The 19,340-nt window shown below is 41.8% G+C and overlaps 1 protein-coding gene across 5 annotated transcripts in view; it reads left to right on the top strand.

The window, feature by feature from the left end:
• UBR1 (ubiquitin protein ligase E3 component n-recognin 1) overlaps window positions 1-19,340 on the top strand; it is a 693,945-nt gene that overhangs the window by 452,516 nt on the left and 222,089 nt on the right. For 4 of the 5 annotated variants that reach the window (XM_053697801.1, XM_053697800.1, XM_053697799.1 and 1 more), the window contains exon 29: window positions 3,009-3,184. In XM_053697801.1, coding sequence (XP_053553776.1) covers window positions 3,009-3,184 — 176 coding nt within the window. The remainder of the gene's footprint in view (window positions 1-3,008; window positions 3,185-19,340) is intronic. The other variant, XM_053697798.1, reaches the window with a different exon arrangement.

Here is a 19,340-nt window from a genome sequence, read left to right as displayed (position 1 = left end):
GCAGGCAACTAAAGATTTTCGTCAAACTTCTTCCCTGTTTGTCGTTTACTCTGGACAGAGAAGAGGTCAAAAGGCTTCGGCTACCTCTCTCTCTTTTTGGCTTCGTAGCATAATACGTTTAGCCTATGAGACTGCTGGACAGCAGCCTCCTGAAAGGATTACAGCTCATTCTACTAGAGCTGTGGCTTCCACCTGGGCCTTTAAAAATGAGGCCTCTGTTGAACAGATTTGCAAGGCTGCAACTTGGTCTTCACTTCACACTTTTTCAAAATTTTACAAATTTGACACTTTTGCTTCTTCGGAGGCTATTTTTGGGAGAAAGGTACTTCAGGCAGTGGTTCCTTCTGTTTAATGTTCCTGCCTTGTCCCTCCCTTCATCCGTGTACTTTAGCTTTGGTATTGGTATTCCATAAGTAATGGATGACCTGTGGACTGACTACACTTAACAAGAGAAAACATAATTTATGCTTACCTGATAAATTTATTTCTCTTGTAGTGTAGTCAGTCCATGGCCCGCCCTGTCTTTAAGGCAGATCTAAATTTTAATTAAACTCCAGTCACCACTGCACCCTATGGTTTCTCCTTTCTCGTCTGGTTTTGGTCGAATGACTGAATATGACATGTGAGGGGAGGAGCTATATAGCAGCTCTGCTTGGGTGATCCTCTTGCAGCTTCCTGTTAGGAAGAGATATATTCCATAAGTAATGGATGACCCGTGGACTGACTACACTACAAGAGAAATAAATGTATCAGGTAAGCATAAATTATGTTTTCCTTTTGTTTGTTCTCTCTCCTTGACTAATGTGATTTATACTACACTGTTATGTAACGCTTTCTTTCATCCAATAAACAATTTAAAAAAAAAAAAAAAAGAGCTAGCAGTTAGCATCTGCCAAGGTATTTCTTTAAGGTATCTTCCCTCCCATCAATTAAGTGTATGTGGTAGAGGGGTTTTACTTTACTCTGAGTATAGAGCTGGGTTACTGTCTGTGTCCACTACAGTCTCACCCTATCATAAGCTTGTTTATGCTGGCAAGTTTGTACTGAACTGTCGCTTATTCCTGAATGCTTATATGCTCCACTAAACTTTGTGCATCATTTATTCTCATTGAATATTATTGTTTACATATTTTTTCAGCATGAACAAAAAAACATAAAACTAATAAACAATCCAATTGGAATAGTATAAGTGTGGTCCTGCCCAGATTACTCATGAACTCTACAGCTTGGGTGTTAGTTCCCAGGAGTAATGGATTGAGGACCCTCACCACCTTTATGAAAGAAAATATAATTTATGCTGACCTGATAAATTAATTTTGTTCATGGTGGTGAGAGTCCAAGAGACCCCGCACATTATTTTCTATTTTGATAGGGTTTTTTTTCTGGTGGCAGTTTAAGTACCTCTGTGTTCCATGCTCCTTTTTTGTATTGCTCTTATTTCTTTTCCTACCTTCTTCTTGCTGCATCTGGGGAGATGCAGCAAGAATTAAAAAAAATTACAAAATAAAAAAAAACAAAAAAAAAAAACGAAATTATCAAAAATAAAAACAATCACACCTAATCTAATAGTCCTATAAAATAAAAAAAAGCCCCCCCAAAATAAAAAATACCCTAGCCTACAATAAATTTTGGGTGGGTTTTATTTTTTATTTTAGATTAGGGTTTGGGCTTGTCTTAAAAGAGCTAAATGCCCTTTTAAGGGCAAGAAAAAGAGCTAAATGCCCTTCTTAGGGCAATGCCCATACAAATGCCCTTTTAAGGGCAATGGGTAGCTTAGGTTTTTTTTTTAGAGTTAGGTTTTTTATTTTGGGGGGTTGGTTGGGTGGTGGATTTTACTGTTGGGGGGGACTTTGTATTTTTTCTGGGAAAAGAGCTGATTTCTTTCGGGCAATGCCCTACAAAAGGCCCTTTTAAGGGCTATTGGTAGTTTATTGTAGGCTAGGTTGTTTTTTATTTTGGGGGGGCTTTTTTTTATAGGGCTGTTAGATAAGGTGTAATTGTTTTTATTTTGGATAATTTCGTAATTTTTTATTTTTCGTAATTTTTTATTTTTTGTAATTTTAGTATTTTTTTTGTAACTAGATTTTTTTTTTTTTTTTTTTAGTAGTGTTATGTTTTTTTAATGAATAATTTAATTTTGGGTTTTTTAATTTCACAGGTAAGTTTTTATTTATTTTAAGATAGGGATCTTTTAATTTAAAGTTAGGGGGTTGTTAGGTTTAGGGGTTAATAGTTTAATTTATTTTTTTGCGATGTGGGGGGCTGGCGGTTTAGGGGAGCACCGGAATAGGGGTTAATATCTTTATTATAGTGTGGGCGATGTTGGTGTGCGGGGGAATAGGGGTTAATAACTTTATTATAGTGGTGCCGATATCGGGGAGCGGCATATTAGGGGTTAATAGATTTATTTTGGCGATGTCGGGGGCAGCAGATTAGGGGTGTTTAGACACGGGGTTTATGTTAGGGTATTAGGTTTAAACGTAACTTTTTTTCCCATAGACATAAATGGGGTTGCGTTATGGAGATTTTCATTCCGCGATCGCAGGTGTTAGTTTTTTTTCTAACACTTTCTCCCCATTGATGTCTATGGGGAAAGCGTGCACGAGCACGTCAAAGCAGTGCTTGTATTTTGTGCGGTATGGAGCTTATATCGCACAAGGTGGCTTTTTTATAAAAACTCGTAATGGCAGAGCTATGGAGGGTGAAATAACGCAACTTTTGTTGCGTTCGTTTCGCACCCTCTATAGCGCAAAACTCGTAATCTAGGTGAAAGTTTTTTGTTTTCTTTTCTTTTTTTCTTGTGGATCTCTGCTCCGGGAGTCCAGATGTTTGACATCCACAAACTCTGAGATTGCGTTCAGGCTATTTATCTGTACACATTAAGTTTAGCCTGTGCTAGAATTTTGATTGGTTTGCTTTCTTCATTTCATTGTGGCATTTTCCACTGCTGTTGTCTTTCTTTATAATTTAGGATTTTATTTCTCTTATTCTTTGCTTTCTTTTTGGAGGGACAGAACTCTCAAGAGAAGGAGAAGCGCAAACGTAAAGCTGAGGCAGCACGCCTCCACCGCCAGAAGATAATGGAACAGATGTCTGCTCTTCAAAGGAATTTCATTGAAACAAACAAGCTCCTCTATGACACCACTATGGAAGTTCAAGAGACCCCCACACCTACAGATGAGAGGTAAAAATATGTGTTAATATATAGCTCTACTCAATATACAAATAAAATTTAGGGGCAAAAATCTGTTCACTAAAATGTCTGTTTGTTAATTTAGACAACAGAATGACTATAAAATGGTGTTTTTGTGTCCTGATAAGAAAAAAACCAATTAATAAGCATCTCATAATAGCTGCTTATTAAGCCTTCATTGGGAAATATCAATAATTACTTGTTTCATATTGCCTTACACACCGTTATGCTTTTAGACGTAATAGAAATAAACAAATAGACAAAATGGAAATAGAAAGTGCTGCAATTATTTGAGGACGATATTGGAGACAATATTTTGTATTCTCACCTGTCCCTGCTATGTTTTTTACCTCTGTGGAGCTGTTGGAAGTTGAATTGTCAGAAACAACTGACAGCTGGACAAGCCAGAGCAAGACCGGGACCCCTCTCTTGCTCCCTATTAATTTGTCAAACGTATTTGCTGCAGCTGCAGAGGATCCCACTAGGAAAGGGAAGGCACTACACATTTAATGGCCGCTGAAAATCCTGCTAATAAATGTGACTAGTGAAAATGTCTCATAGTGTATGTTCAACTGCCCCGTATCTGTTACTTCAACTGAACACTAAACACAACCACTGCAAGAGGTTGTTGGATTATATGCCTTGGCTGTCGCAGGGATGTTGTGACAGTTGTTGGAGTCAAAGCTACATATTACACCCTGACTTCCCACCTTCATAGAGTCTGTCTATTTTAGTTATTTTGCTTAATAATACTTTTTAAATATAACCCATTTTCATTAAAGGAAAATAGAGAAAATATTTCATGATATGTTATAGCTTTAAGAAAGTTAGCAAGTACTTAATGGTCCAGGGAATATTTACCAACTGCCACCAGAGGTCATTTTATTATTGAACTAGGAAATTATATTAAGGGAAGTATTAAAAGATGAAGTTCTTACCTTTAAGAGAGTAGTTGAGATTGACGCTATAATGAAACATGCCACCAAAGATGGAAGTTGTTTATATAAAAAATAAAATAACTTCAAACCAAGTCAATTACTTTCATCAAAATAAAAATATTTAATGCTATGTGGAGCAACCTTATCTTTTGTTATCGATGTGGAAAAAAGTAATTCAAACAAGTTGATTTTAAAGTTGCCAGATGCCATTCCTGTGGTAAATATGGACATTTGAAGAACAAGTTGAAAGAAAAAGAAAATTTATGCTTACCTGATAAATTTATCATCTTAATTACTATTGGGATATTCCCCTCCTGGTCAGCAGGAGGCGGCAAAGAGCACCACAGCACAAGCTGTTAAATATCACCTCCCTTCCCTCCCAAAATTCGACCGAAGTAAAGGAGAGAAAGGAAGTAACAAGGTGCAGAGGTGTCTGAAGTTTATAAGAAACCTGTCTATTAAACAGGGCAGGCCGTGGACTCATCGTGTCAAAAAAAAAAAAAAAAAAAAAAAGTGTGAAGAGAGGACCAAATAGCAGCCTTGCAAATGTTTTCCACAGAAGCTTCATTTTTGAATGCCCATGAGGAAACAACAGCCCTTGTGGAATGAGCCGTAACTCTCTCTGGAGGCTGCTGTCCAGCAGTCTCATATGTAAAACATATGATACTCTTCAGCCAAAAAGAAAGAGAAGTTGCCATAGCTTTCTGTCCCTTACGTTTTCCTGAGAAAACCACAAAGCAGAAGACTGACGAAAATCCTTAGTCGCCTTCAGGTAAAATTTTAAAGCACGAACCACGTCCAAATTGTGTAGAAGCGTTCCTTCTGAGAGGAAGGATTAGTACACAAGGAGGGAACAACAATCTCCTGATTAATGTTTCCAATCAGAAACAACTTTAGGAAGAAATCCTAATTTAGTACGTAAAACTACCTTATCTGAATGAAAAATAAGGTAAGGAGACTCGTACTGTAAAGCCGAAAGCTCTGACACTCTGCGAGCAGAAGAAATAGCAACAAGAAACAAAACTTTCCAAGATAACAACTTAATATCTAAGGAATGCATAGGCTCAAACGAAGCCCCTTGAAGAACTTTGAGAACTAAATTAAGACTCCATGGAGGAGTAACTGGCTTGAACACAGGCCTGATCCTGACCAAGGCCTGACAAAAGGATTGCACATCTGGAACATCTGCCAGGCGTTTGTGTAACAAAATAGATGAGGTAGAAACTTGACCCTTTAGAGAACTTGTCGATAATCCTTTCTCCAAACCTTCTTGGAGAAAGGACAAAATTCTAGGAATCCTAACTCTACTCCAGGAGTAGCCCTTGGATTCACACCAATAGAGATATTTACACCATATCTTATGGTAAATCCTTCTAGTTACAGGTTTACGAGCCTGAATCATGGTCTCTATGACCGATTCTGAAAAGCCCGCTTGGATAAAATTAAGCGTTCAATCTCCAAGCAGTCAGCTTCAGAGAAACTAGATTTGGGTAAAGGAAGGGCCCTTGAATTAGAAGGTTCTTCCTCAACGGAAGTCTCCAAAGTGGTAGAGATGACATGTCCACCAGATCTGCATTCAAAATCCTGCAAGGCCAAGCCGGTGCAATGAGGATCACCGAGGCCCTCTCCTGCTTGATTCGAGCAATGACCCGAGCAAGAAGAGCAAACGGAGGAAATAGGTATGCTAGACTGAAGGTCCAAGGTACCCCCAGGGCGTCTATCAGTACCTCCTGAGGGTCCCTGGACCTTGACCCGTACCTCGGAAGCTTGGCATTCTGCAGAGATGCCATGAGATCTAATTCCGGCTGATCCCATTTGAGAATAAGGCTATAAAACACTTCCAGATAGAGTTCCCAACTCCCCCGGATGAAAGGTCTGCCTCTTCAGGAAGTCCGCCTCCCAGTTGTCCACCCCTGGGATATGGATCGCCGCCAGGCAGCAAGAGTGGGTTTCCGCCAACTGAATTATTTTGGTTACCTCTGTCATCGCTAAGGAACTCCTCGTTCCTCCCTGATGATTGATGTAAGCCACTGAAGTCATGTTGTCCGACTGGAACCTGAGAAACTGGGCCGAGGCTAACTGGGACCAGGCCAGAAGAGCATTGAAGATCGCTCTCAGCTCCAGAATGTTTATAGGAAGAACAGACTCTGACTGAGACCAAACTCCCTGAGCCTTTAGGGAGCCCCAGACTGCTCCCCATCCTAGAAGGCTGGCGTCTGTTGTCACAATCACCCAATATGGTCTGCGAAAGCAGGTTCCCTGGGAGAGATGATCCAGAGACAACCACCATTGAAGAGAAGTCCTTGTCTCCTGCTCCAGTAGTATTCGAGGAGAAAAATCGGTATAATCTCCATTCCATTGCCTGAGCATGTTTAACTGCAGAGATCTGAGATGGAACCGAGCAAACGGGATGATTGCCGCTACCATCAGCCTGATTACCTCCATGCACTGAGCCACTGATGGCCGAGGAGTGGACTGAAGGGCTAGACAAGTATAGAAAATCTTTGATTTCCTGACTTCTGTCAGAAAAATCTTCATTGTTAGGGAATCTATTATGGTTCCCAAGAAAGTTACCCTTGTCTTTGGGACTCTTTTCCAAATTTACCTTCCATCCGTGAGATTGCAGGAAGGATAATAACATTTCCATGTGGGATCTTGCTTGTTGTAAGGATGGCGCCTGGACTAGGATGTCGTCCAGATAGGGTGCGACTGCAATGCCCCATAGCCGAAGCACTGCCAATAGCGATCCCAGAACCTTTGAGAAAATTCCGGGAGCTGTGGCAAGACCGAAGGGCAGAGCCACGAATTGGAAGTGTTTGTCTCGAAAGGCAAACCTTAGGAACTTGTGATGATTCCTGTGAATGGGAACATGCAGGTACGCATCCTTTAAATCCACAGTTGTCATAAATTGACCCTGCTGGATCAAAGGGAGAATGGAACGAATAGTTTCCATTTTGGAGGACGGTACTCTGAGAAATTTGTTTAGACTCTTGAGATCTAAAATTGGCCTGAAGGTTCCCTCTTTTTTGGGTACCACAAACAGATTGGAATAAAATCCCAGACCCTTTTCCTGTATTGGAACAGGAACTATCAGTCCCAGGTTGGAAAGGTCTCTTACACAGTGTAAGAACGCCTCTCTTTTTGTCTGGTCTACAGATAATCTTGAAAGCAGAAACTTGCCTCTGGGAGGAAAACTTTTGAACTCTAGTTTGTATCCCAGGGACACTATTTCTACTGCCCAGGGATCCTGAACATCTCAAACTCAAACCTGAGCGAAGAAGGAAAGTCTGCCCCCTACAAGATCCGGTCCCGGATCGGGGGCAGACCCTTTATGCAGACTTTGATTCAATAGCAGGCTTTCTGCATTGTTTTACCTTATTCCAAGACTGATTGGTTCTTCTTGAAGGTTTAGACTGTTCCTGCTTGGAGGCGGAAGAGGAAGCATTTCCCTTGAAATTTCGAAAGGAATGAAAAATACTCTGTCGTCCTTTTTGTTTGTTTCTCTTATTCTGAGGGAGAAGATGACCCTTACCGCCCGTGATATCAGAGATAATTTCTGTCAAGCAAGGTCCAAACAAGGTCTTCCCCTTGTAAAGAATCGCTAACAGTTTAGACTTAGAGGATACATGCGCAGACCAAGGTTTTAACCATAAGGCTCTGCAAGCTAGAACCGAAAACCCCAAATCTTTGCTCCCAGTTTGATAACTTGAAGGAAGCATCCGTAATAAAGGAATTAGCCAATTTAAGAGCTTTAATCCTATTTTAGATTTCGTCCAGGGGAATTTCCGTCCTGATAGCATCAGACAATGCATCAAACCAATATGCCGCCGCACTAGTGACGGTAGCAATGCACACAGCTGGCTGCCATTGTAAGCCCTGGTGTACATACATCTTTTTGAGTAACCCCTCTAATTTTTTGTCCATAGGGTCTTTGAAAGCGAAACTATCCTCTATGGGAATAGTAGTTCTCTTAGCTAAGGTGGAAACAGCTCCTTCTTCCTTGGGGACTGTTTGCCAAACCTCCTTAACCGAATCGGCTATGGGAAACATCTTTTTAAATATAGGAGATGAAGAAAAAGGTATACCCGGTCTCTCCCACTTCTTAGCAGTGATCTCAGAAGCTCGGTCTTGTACCGGAAAAACGTCTGTTGAGGAAGGTACCTCAAAATATTTGTTCAGCTTACTGGATTCACTGTCATCCAATGTAGCTAAAACCTCCTTAAGTAACAGACGGAGGTGTTCTAGCTTAAACCTGAAGCATACCACGTCAGTATCAGCAAGAGGCATTGCACTGTCAAAATCTGAATTTTCACCTTCAGATGCTACTAAATTATCCTCCTCAGGTTTCTGAGAGGGGACATCTGAGATAGCAACAACTGCGTCAGAAACCTTGCTTACTGAATGTCTGATTTTCCTCTTACGCTTTCCCTGCAACATTGGAAAGGCAGACAAAGCATCTGAAACTATAGAAGACATGAGAGAGGCCATGTCTTTTTAAACTAACTCCAGCGGGAGCTAGAGAGGAAGCGCAGGGCACTGCATATGAGGGCAGCAAAATATGGGACGTATGAGAAGCTGCGGCATATATTGAACATTGTCATTAGATTCCTGAACAGCATCCTCTTTAGAAAATGTTGGTTCAGTAAAAAGTCTATCCCTGTAGTTTAAAGTTCTCTCAATACATGAGGAACAGAAAGGGATTGGTGGTTCCACATTAGCATCAAAACATAAAGAGCATGTGACACTTTGTAAGGTCTCTTGGTCCATTGTAATACACAATGAAACAATTTGACACAAAATTTTTATTTTATTAAGTAAATACAAAATTATAAATAAATAATAAACCGTAACTTTTTTCCCAGATAAACAAAAACTTCCCCACAGTCAGTCTCCGTTGTAATGTCGCTCCGGAATGAACAAGCAGCTAGAATAGAGATGCATAGTCAGTCTCCGTTGAAAGGCCGTTTAGCTATGTCGGGCAGTAAACAGACAACTGATTGTGTAGTATACTTGCTACTATACAGCGGAAAGAGCGGAGAAAAGGGCGCGCAAATACTTGTTGCGTCCTAGAGGACCTCCCATCGTGGGCATGTCACAAAAGAATCTCCCGATTATTTAAGTTATAAAACCGCGGGGAGATGTGGAACCACTGCATTAAACCAGCCCCAGTGCCACGTCTGAGCTGTCAGAGTGTCCTAGGGGAGTCTGAGTCATACAACTATGAGGTCTGTCCCAATAATAAAGTGCCCAACCTTTTCCTGAGTTTATTATGTCCCCCAGAAATAAAGCCAGCACTTACCTCATGTGCTGCCTGACAGCAAGGCAGCTTCCAGGTTTGAGAGGTCCTCTCCCTCACATTGACCTGAGAAATAAAAGAAATTCCTGAGTAAATATCTCTCAGGTTTCCAGCATAAGGGCAGCATCAATATATGGGAGGTGCAGTGAGAATTGCTCTAAAGCCACCACTGCTCTACTGAAGAGACTGATATGGACTACAGCTACACCCCAGGACAAAGCAGCACCATCTTGTACTACTCTAAAAATAATAAACTCTTGATTGAAGAATCTTTTCTAACACCTAACTTTACCATTTCCTTACACTAACATAGGCAAAGAGAATGACTGGGTTGGAAGGGAAGGGAGGGGATATTTAACAGCTTGTGCTGTGGTGCTCTTTGCCGCCTCCTGCTTATCAGGAGGTGAATATCCCAATAGTAATTAAAATGATCCGTGGACTCATTGTGTCATTAAAAAGAAAGGGAATTAACAACAACAAAAAAAGAAAATATCAAGTACTAATCCAAATTCATTCTGCAGACTTGGATGATTAAATTCTAATGAGGGATTAATAATTCTGCCCTTGTAGTAAAAGTACAAGATAAATAATTTTACACACGTATGCTGCCTATGATTTACCTAATTGAAAGTGTTTAGAAATGTCTGTTACCGATTGGATTAGAAGAAATGTGAATCATTTCTGGGGTACAACAAATGGGCTTCATATACTTACTGTGCCAGTTTGGAAAACATATGGTAAAGTCAGACTGTATGATTATTTCCATCTAAAGGGGAGGAGAGTCCACTGCTTCATTCATCGCTTGTGGGAAATAAGAACCTGTCCACCAAGAGGAGACCCTTCCCTCATCCCCCAGTCATTCTTTGCCTTTCGTCACAGGAGGTTGGCAGAGAAGTGTTGGAAGATTAAAGATAGTCTCTTATGGAGGGCAGTACTCTTCGGAATGGGACTGGAGTTTTAAGTAGTCCTGTCAGCCTCTCAGTGAGAGCATGGGTGAAAGTTAGAGTCCGGAGATGCATTGAGAGTTTTTCTGTGAAACCTTCCCGACTCATTTTAACAGCTCCATAAGCAATCAGAGTTGACGAGTTTCACTGCCTGCTTCATACACTCAAGTCCATGTCAGGAGCGATGCTACTACACTGTCACACTTGAAAGGCTGTGTTCCTGTTCCACCGCATAGATTCTGGTAAGATTGTTTCATTTTTTATACACATAATGAGAACGCAGGAAGACAGGGTCACAGTGTGATACCTTTTTTCTTTATGGAATCAAGGGTTAATATCCCTGGAAGGGGGAATATTGAACAAGGGGGTTTGTACATAATGTTTATTGTGTCATTGCTGCTATATGTGTGACATGAGGCTCTGGCAATGGGTGGACTTCAGGTTCATTTCCGGGAATATTTGCACGGGCGATTTGGCGTGTTTTTTTCCCTAGTGCAGGGGCGGTCCTGCGAAGGCATCCCTTGTAACTGCATGTGGTCTATTCGACTTCCTCTGCTTGACCGGCGTTTGCAGGAGACAAAAGGGTTTCTGTGGTCCCGGTCATAGGAGGTGGTGAGTGCCCTGGCCATTGGAGGTGATAAAGGTGCCATTTTCTATATTATATCTAGTCCGTAATAAAGGAAGCGCAAGCTATGGAGGACTCTGACGCATTAGAGGGTACTAAGAAAGTCTAATACCTGTGTTTATTGTGAGGAGGTTCTGGTAGATCCGCCTGCTCAACTGTGTTCCACATGCCTTGATAAGGTTACGACATCTAGAAAAAATAGGATGTCTAGTACTACTGAGCCGTCCACCTCTGAGGTTCTCCGTCCTGTGAGGTGCGTTCCCTACTTTTATCTTCGATTACACATGCAGCGCCCCAGGGCACGACCAATCCTCCTGCCGGAGAGATCCATTTGTCGCCAGATTTTGCGGATCAACTGCAAACGGTGGTGGATAAGGTAATTAGTGTTTTACCACGTTCTGCTAAGCGCAGGTGTAGGGTAAAATATGGCGACCCGGCCCAGTGGTCATCTACCCCAATGGATATTTCAGAAAGATTATCCGAGGACGTTTTTTTCTGGGTCGGAGTCTGTGTCATCTAAATCTCCGGCTGTGGAGGAGCCTGACTTTTTAGGTTTAGGATGGAAAATTTGCGCTTTTTACTGAAGCAAGTGCTTGCTACACTGGAGGTTCCGAAACCAAAACTACCGGAGGAACCTTTGATTCCTAAACTTGATAAAGTATATGAGGACAGGGTAGTGCCTCAGACCTTACCGGTTCCTGTTAAAACATTATTAAGAATGAATGGGATAGATTAGGTTCATCCTTTTCCCCTTCTTCATTTAAGAAATTGTTCCCCGTCCCTGACTCCGCCAGAATGCAAAGGTATCAGGTTATTCCGTACTAGCCTGCAGGGCTCTGGGGCTAAAGTCGTGGTCTGCGGACATGACCTCTAAGTCTAGACTGCTATCCTTACCCTTTCTGGGAAAGATCCTGTTTGGTCCGGGATTGGACTCGATCATATCCACGGTTACGGGAGGCAAGGGCACTTTTCTACCGCAGGATAAGAAGGCTAAGCCTAAGGGATCCACTTTTCATCCCTTTGTGCAGACAATGCTCAACGCCAGCAGCCCGCCACAAAAGTGGATCAGTCCAAGGGAACTTGGAAGTCAGCTCAATCTTGGAATAAGTCCAAGCAGAACAAAAAGCCAGCCGAAACACAGTCAGCATGAAGGGGTGGCCCCCGATCGGTCAACGGACCAAGTAGGGGGCAGATTATCTCTCTCTTCTCAGAAGTGTGGTTGCAGGACATTCAGGACCCTTGGGTTCTGGAGGTTATCGCCCAGGGGTACAGGATAGGGTTCAGATCTCTTCCGCCCAGGGGCAGATTCCTCCTGTCAAATCTGTCTTCCAGACCGGAAAAGAGAGACACCTTTCTAGAATGTGTAAGGGATCTCTCTTCTCTCTGAGTAATTGTACCAGTACCTCCAGCAGAAAGGGGTCTAGGGTACCATTCAAACCTTTTTGTGGTCCCAAAGAAGGAGGGCACATTCCGCCCGATTCTAGACCGAAAATGTTTAAACAATTTTCTGGCTGTTCCATCGTTCAAAATGGAAACGATCAGGTCTATTCTGCCCCTAGTTCAAGAGGATCAGTTCATGACGACTATAGACTTGAAGGATGCCTACCTTTATGTGCCAATCCACAGGGATCACTTCAGGTTCCTGAGATTTGCGTTTCTAGACCAACATTTCCAGTTTGTGGCCCCTCTTTTCGGTCTGGCGACGCCCCCGAGAATGTTCACAAAGGTTCTGGGGGCATTACTAGCAGTAGCCAGATCCATAGGCATTGCTGTGGCGCCCTATCTGGATGACATCCTAATCCAGGTCTTGCAGAGGATCACTCAAGGGCTCTTCTTCTTTTGCTCCAATCTCACGGTTGGAAGATAAATTCAGGAAAGAGTTCCCCAATTCCCAGCAACAGGGTGGAGTTCCTGGGCACGATAATAGATTCTATGTCCATGAAGATATTTCTCACAGATCAGCAACGCAGGAAGGGTGCGTCCACCTGTCTTGCCCTTCAGTCCTCCTCCAGCCCCTCTGTTGCTCAGTGTATGGAGGTGATCGGGCTCATGGTGTCCAGCATCAATGTCATTCCATTCGCCAGGTTCCACCTCAGACCTCTTCAGTTGTGCATGTTGAGACAGTGAAATGGCGATTATACAGACCTATCCAAACAGATTTCTCTGGGCGATCGGACGAGGGACTCCCTCTCTTGGTGGATCTGTCTGGAACAACTGTCCCAAGGGACATCCTTCCTGAGACCATCCTGGGAGAATATGACCACGGATGCGAGTCTGGGAGAATGGGGAGCTGTTTAGGTTGCCAGGATGGCAAAGGGAAAATGGTCTTGAGGATTCTCTCCTCTCAATCAATATTCTGGAACTTCGAGCAATCTACAATGCTCTAAAGGCGTGGCCTTTTCTGGGGTCATTCAGCTTCATCAGATTACAGACCTTGGTGGCTTACATCAACCATCAGTGGGGGACGAGAAGTTCCCTAGCGATGAGGGAGGTTTCTCAGATATTGGAATGGGCAGAGTCCCACAGCTGCTTGTTCTCAGCAATCCACATTCTGGGTGTGGACAACTGGGAAGCAGATTTTCTCAGCAGGCAATCCTTCCCTCCGGGGGAATGATCTCTTCACCCTGAGGTGTTTGCAGAGATTTGTCACAGATGTGGGACGCTGGAGATAGATCTCATGGTGTCCACAATCAATTGCAAGCTACCCAGATACGGGTCGCAGTCTAGGAATCCCCAGGCAGAGCTGATAGATGCCTTAGCGGTGCCTTGCGGGTTCATCCTAGCTTAAATTTTTCCACCATTGCCACTGCTTCCTCATGTAGTGGTCCGCGTCAAGCAGGAGCAAGCTTTGGCTATTCTGATTGCTCCGTGGTGGCCGCGGAGGACGTGGTTTGCAGATCTAATGGGGATGTCATCTTCCCCTCCATGGCGGGTTACCCTGTCACAGGGATCTGTTGGTACAGGGTCCCTTTCAACATCAAAATCTCTTGAGGCTGACTGCATGGAGATTGAACACTAAGTCTTTTCCCAAGAGAGGGTTTTCTGAGAAAGTGATTGATACTCTCGTTCAGGCCAGGAAGCCGGTCACTCGTCGCATCTATCATAAGGTGTGGAGGACTTACTTGTCCTGGTGTGAGAAGCATGGATATCCTTGGCACAATGTTAAGGTATCCAGAATTATGTCCTTTCTCCAGGACCGGTTGGAGAAGGGGCTTGCCGCATGTTCCTTTAAGGAACAGATTTCAGCATTATCTGTTTTGTTGCATAAGAGGCTCGCTGAGCTTCCTGATATTCAGTCTTTTGTTCAGGCTCTGTCTAGAATCAGGCCTGTTTTTAGACAGCCCGCTCCTCCCTGGAGCTTGAATCTGGTTCTGACGGTGTTGCAGAGGGTTCTGTTTGAACCTATGCACTCAATTGACATTAAGATTCTTTCCTGGAAGATTCTCTTTCTGTTGACTATTGCATCAGCGTCTCTGAGTTGGCGGCCTTGCAATATGAGCCTCCTTATTTGGTCTTTCACGCAGATAAGGCTGTTCTTCGCACTGGTTTGGGATTCCTTCCCAAGGTTGTGCCTAACTATAACATCGATCAGGAAATAGTTGTTCCTTCTTTGTGTCCTAACCCCTCTTCTCCTAAGGAGAGGTTACTTCATAATTTGGATGTGGTTTGGGCTTTGAAGTTCTATCTTCAGGCTACAAAGGATTTCAGACAGTCTACATCTCTTTTTGTGGTGTATTCAGGGAAGTGCAAGAGGCAGAAAGCCTCTTCAACTTCTTTGTCCTTTTGGCTGAGGAGCATGTTTTGCTTGGCCTACTTGACAGCGGGACATAAGCCTCCTCAGAGGATCACGGCTCATTCAACTAGAGCTGTGGCTTCTTCTTGGGCCTTTAAGAATGAGGCCTCTATGGGGCAGATTTGTAAGGCAGCCATCTGGTCCTCCTTACACACTTTTACAAAGTTTTACAAATTTGGCGTTTTTGCTTCGGCGGAAGCAGTTTTTGGGAGAAAGGTTTTGCAGGCTGTGGTGCCCTTAGATTAGGGCCCGCCTCTTTGCCCTCCCGTTTTTTCATTCAGTGTCCTCTAGAGCTTTGGGTATTTGTTCGCACAAGTAATGAATGAAGCCGTGGACTCTCCTCCCCTTTAGATGGAAAACATAAATTATGCTTACCTGATCATTTTATTTCCATCGTGGGGAGGAGAGTCCATGGCTCCCGCCCTTTGCTGCGTTTGTCGGACCTAAATTTAGTTTATTCTTCTGGCACCATTTATACCCTGATATTTCTCCTACTGTTCCTTGTTCCCTCGGCAGAATAACTGGGGGATGAGGGGAGTGGGGGAGGTATTTTAGCCTTTGGCTTTGGGTGTCTGCTTCCTCCTGGTGGCCAGGTTCTTATTTCCCACAAGTGATGAATGAAGCCGTGGACTCTCATCCCCACAATGGAAATAAAATTATCAGGTAAGCATAATTTTATGTTTTTAGAATGGCACTACATTCAAAGTTGGCAGCAGACCAGTATCATTTACCTGACAGCACCAATACGCTCGCCTGACATCCCAGCTGCGGACCTGAATATGATTTATTTATATAAAAAGCTGCCAAAAAGCCACACACCAAGTACGGGGCGATGAGCAGCGGACTGTTTTTAACTAGCAGTCATCGATCTTGCTGCTCTTCGGCTTTTTCACAGCTTTATTTATACCCTGTCACTAAACACAGCTACTATACTTAACTGTTTAACCCCTATCCCGCCGTTCCCGGACCCCGCCGCAACTAAATAAAGTTATTAACCCCTATCCCGCTGCAACTAACTAAAGGTATTAACCCCTAAACCTCTGACCTTCCACATCACTACCACTTACTAAACCTATTAACCACTAAACCTATTAACCCCTAAACCGCCAGCCCCCCACATCGCCATAAACTAAATTAAACTATTAACCCCTAAACCTAACAACCAACAGCAACAATTCTATTGGCTATTCCAGTCATCCATTAGAATGCGAGCTCAATTCTATTGGATGATTGGATCAGTCAATAGGATGAAAGCTCAATCCTATTGGCTGATTGCAACAGCCAATAGGATTTTTTCAACCTTAATTCTGATTGGCTGATAGAATTCTATCAGCCAATCAGAATCTAAGGGACACCATCTTGGATGACGTCATTTAAAGGAGCATTCATTGTTCAAGAAGATGTTGAACGAAGAGGATGCTCCGCTTCGGATGTCTTGAAGATGGAGCTGCTCTGCGCTGGATGGATGAAGATAGAAGATGCCGTCTGGGTGAAGACTTCTGCGGGCTTGGATGAAAACTTTGGCCGCTTGGATGAAGACTTCTGCCGGCTTCTTTGAGGATGGATGTCGGATCTTCAAAACTGTAAATGGATATTCAGGGGTTAGTGTTTTTTAAGGGTTTATTGGGTGGGTTTTAGTTTTTGATTAGGGTTTGGGCAGCAATAGAGCTAAATACCCTTTTAAGGGCAATGCCCATCCAAATGCCCTTTTCAGGGCAATGGGGAGCTTAGGTTTTTTTAGTTAGGTTTTTATTTGGGGGGGTTGGTTGTGTGGGTAGTGGGTTTTACTGTTGGGGAGTATTTGTATTTTTTATTTACAGATAAAAGGGCAAAAGGCCCTTTTAAGGGCTATTTGTAGTTTATTGTAGGTTAGGGTTTTTTTTTTATTTTGGGGGGCTTTTTTATTTTCATAGGGCTCTTAGTGTTTATTTTTTGTAACTTAGTTCGTTTTTTGTAACTTAGTTGTTCGTTTTTTGTAACTTTGTAATTTTTTATTGTAGATTTAAATTATTTGAGTAGGGTTAGGTGTTTAAATATATAATATAGTTAATTTAATTTGTAGTTTAATGTAATTTTAGTATAACAGTTAGGGTAGGTTAATTAATAATTTAATAGTTTAATATAGTTTAATTTAAATCTAAATGTAAGTTTAAATTTATTGTAAGATAGGGATGAGTTAATATTTAATATAAAGTTAACGGGTTGTTAGGTTTAGGGGTTAATAATTGAATTTAGTTTATGGTGATGTGGGGGGCTGGCGGTTTAGGGGTTAATAGGTTTAGTAAGTGCTAGTGATAAGGGAAGCCAGAGGTTTAGGGGGTAATACATTTATTTAGTTGCGGTGGGCTCCGGGAGCGGCGGGATAGGGGTTAATAACTTTATGTAGGTGGCGGCGGTGTAGGGAGCGGCAGATTAGGGGTGGTTAGACTCGGGGCTTTTATTCTCCCATAGGAATCAAAGGGATATCGGGCAGTAGCGAACATAAGCTTTCGCTGCTTTCAGTCTCCCATTGATTTCTATGGCATCCGCCGCCTCCAGGGCGGCAGATTGAAAAGCAGGTACGCTGGGCCGAAATAGTGGCGAGCGTACCTGGTAGGTATTTGTTAACTAGCAAAAGTTGTCAGATAGTGCCGAATTTGCATTCAGAACATCTACAATGACGTAAGCATCGATCTGTGTCTGACTGAGACCGGCGGATCGTATGTTACATCACAGATTTCAACTTTTGCCGGTCTGAAGGCTTTGATAACTAAGGGGAATTACGCTGCGGAATTCCAGCATATTTGCGGTTGACGGCTTAATAAGTATGCCTCATGTCTGTAATTTCAAGAATCCTCCCTATTAAGATTCTAACTTTCCTTGGGCATCTGATTGAATTGTGAGGAAAGACTCAGTCCGCTGCTGTTTCACAGCCAACCCCATCTGACGCTCTGTTTCCTCATAGAACAGGGGGAATGACTGAATGTATTTACTGGGATTGATAGAGTGAAGATAGGAGTGGGTTAACAAAATTCTATGGCGGCTGCAAAGCCTGTGTTAATACCTGGTGCTTGGTTTTGTACTTTTAAATAGCCGACCTGAGACTGAAGTATGTATAATTGTCATTTTCAAAGTAGATTAATGTTGATTTCTATTGTTTTGTTCCGCTGTTTATCTTAGCCTTATGTTTTCTTAAAAAAATAATTTTATCATAAAAAATTCTAGGATTAGACAACATAGCTCTTTAAAAAATAAAAAATATTAAAGATATTTTGTGCAAACTATAATCTTTACAGATTAAACTCATAAAGGTTTTGTATTAAAATCTAAGTATGTTTGTGCTAATGCACTTTATGCACTAAGACCTTTATATTTTATGATATATCCTATTTCTGTTAATATAGCCTATGATCTCTATGATTGTCCAAAATGTATTAACTACTTTATATCAAACCATCTTTTTGTAAGCATATATCTTTTGAAACTTCCCTGCGATTGTGTATATATACTAGTTGAGCGTTTTATACACAAATTAAATTTTATTGGGAAGGGCTAATGCACCCTTTAAAGGGACAGTCAAGTCCAAAAAAAACTTTCATGATTTAAATAGGGCATGCAATTTTAAACAACTTCCCAATTTACTTTTATTACCAATTTTGCTTTGTTCTCTTGGTATTCTTAGTTGAAAGCTAAACCTAGGAGGTTCATATGCTAATTTCTTAGACCTTGAAGACTGCCTCTAATCTGAATACATTTTGACCACTAGAGGGAATTAGTTCACATGTTTCATATAGATAACATTGAGCTCATGCACGTAAAGTGACCTAGGAGTGAGCACTGATTGGCTAAAATGCATGTCTGTCAAAAGAACTGAAATAAGGGGGCAGTCAGCAGAGGCTTAGATACAAGATAATTACAGAGGTAAAACGTGTATTATTATAACTGTGTTGGATATGCAAAACTGGGGAATGGGTAATAAAGGGATTATCTTTCTTTTTAAACAACAAAAATTCTGGTGTTATGTTTACACCAAACCATATTATTGGATGCCTTTTCTATGGCTGCATCTCTCTCATAAAAAGTTATTCTTTGTACATTTGATGTTCCTCAGAGTTATTGTTCCTACAAAAGGTATTATGTTTAGTTATGTTTATAAGCTATTTCCCTCAATCTCAATAAAGCCTCTAAAGGAAAGGGGGAAAGGAGAGAAGATGAGAAGGGAAAAAGACAGGGGAGGAGAAAAAATTAGAACTAACATTTAAAAATGCAAGCTCAAAGGCTGGGAAAGGAAATCCCCATTATGATAGACTTGGACACTAATAAACATTCAACTTCTATGTTCCTAATTCCCAGTTATAGTGTTACAGTATACATTATTCTGCAGATGTCTTAGCTAATACCTAAGTTACCTAACATTTGTTGAAATGCTTAAAACAATGTATGACTAATTGTAACAGGATTAATGTATGCTTTTTCTTTATTTCAATAAAGCTTGTTTTAAAAAAAAAAAAAAATTCTGGTGTTGACTGTCCCTTTAAAAGCTCTCCTCTGGGAAGGAGGTTTAGATCTATG

This window comes from Bombina bombina, chromosome 1 (assembly GCF_027579735.1).
Source record: "Bombina bombina isolate aBomBom1 chromosome 1, aBomBom1.pri, whole genome shotgun sequence".
NCBI classification, from domain to species: domain Eukaryota; kingdom Metazoa; phylum Chordata; class Amphibia; order Anura; family Bombinatoridae; genus Bombina; species Bombina bombina.
The sequence above is the reverse complement of the archived record's forward strand: the minus strand, read 5'-3'. Positions and strand labels throughout refer to the sequence as shown.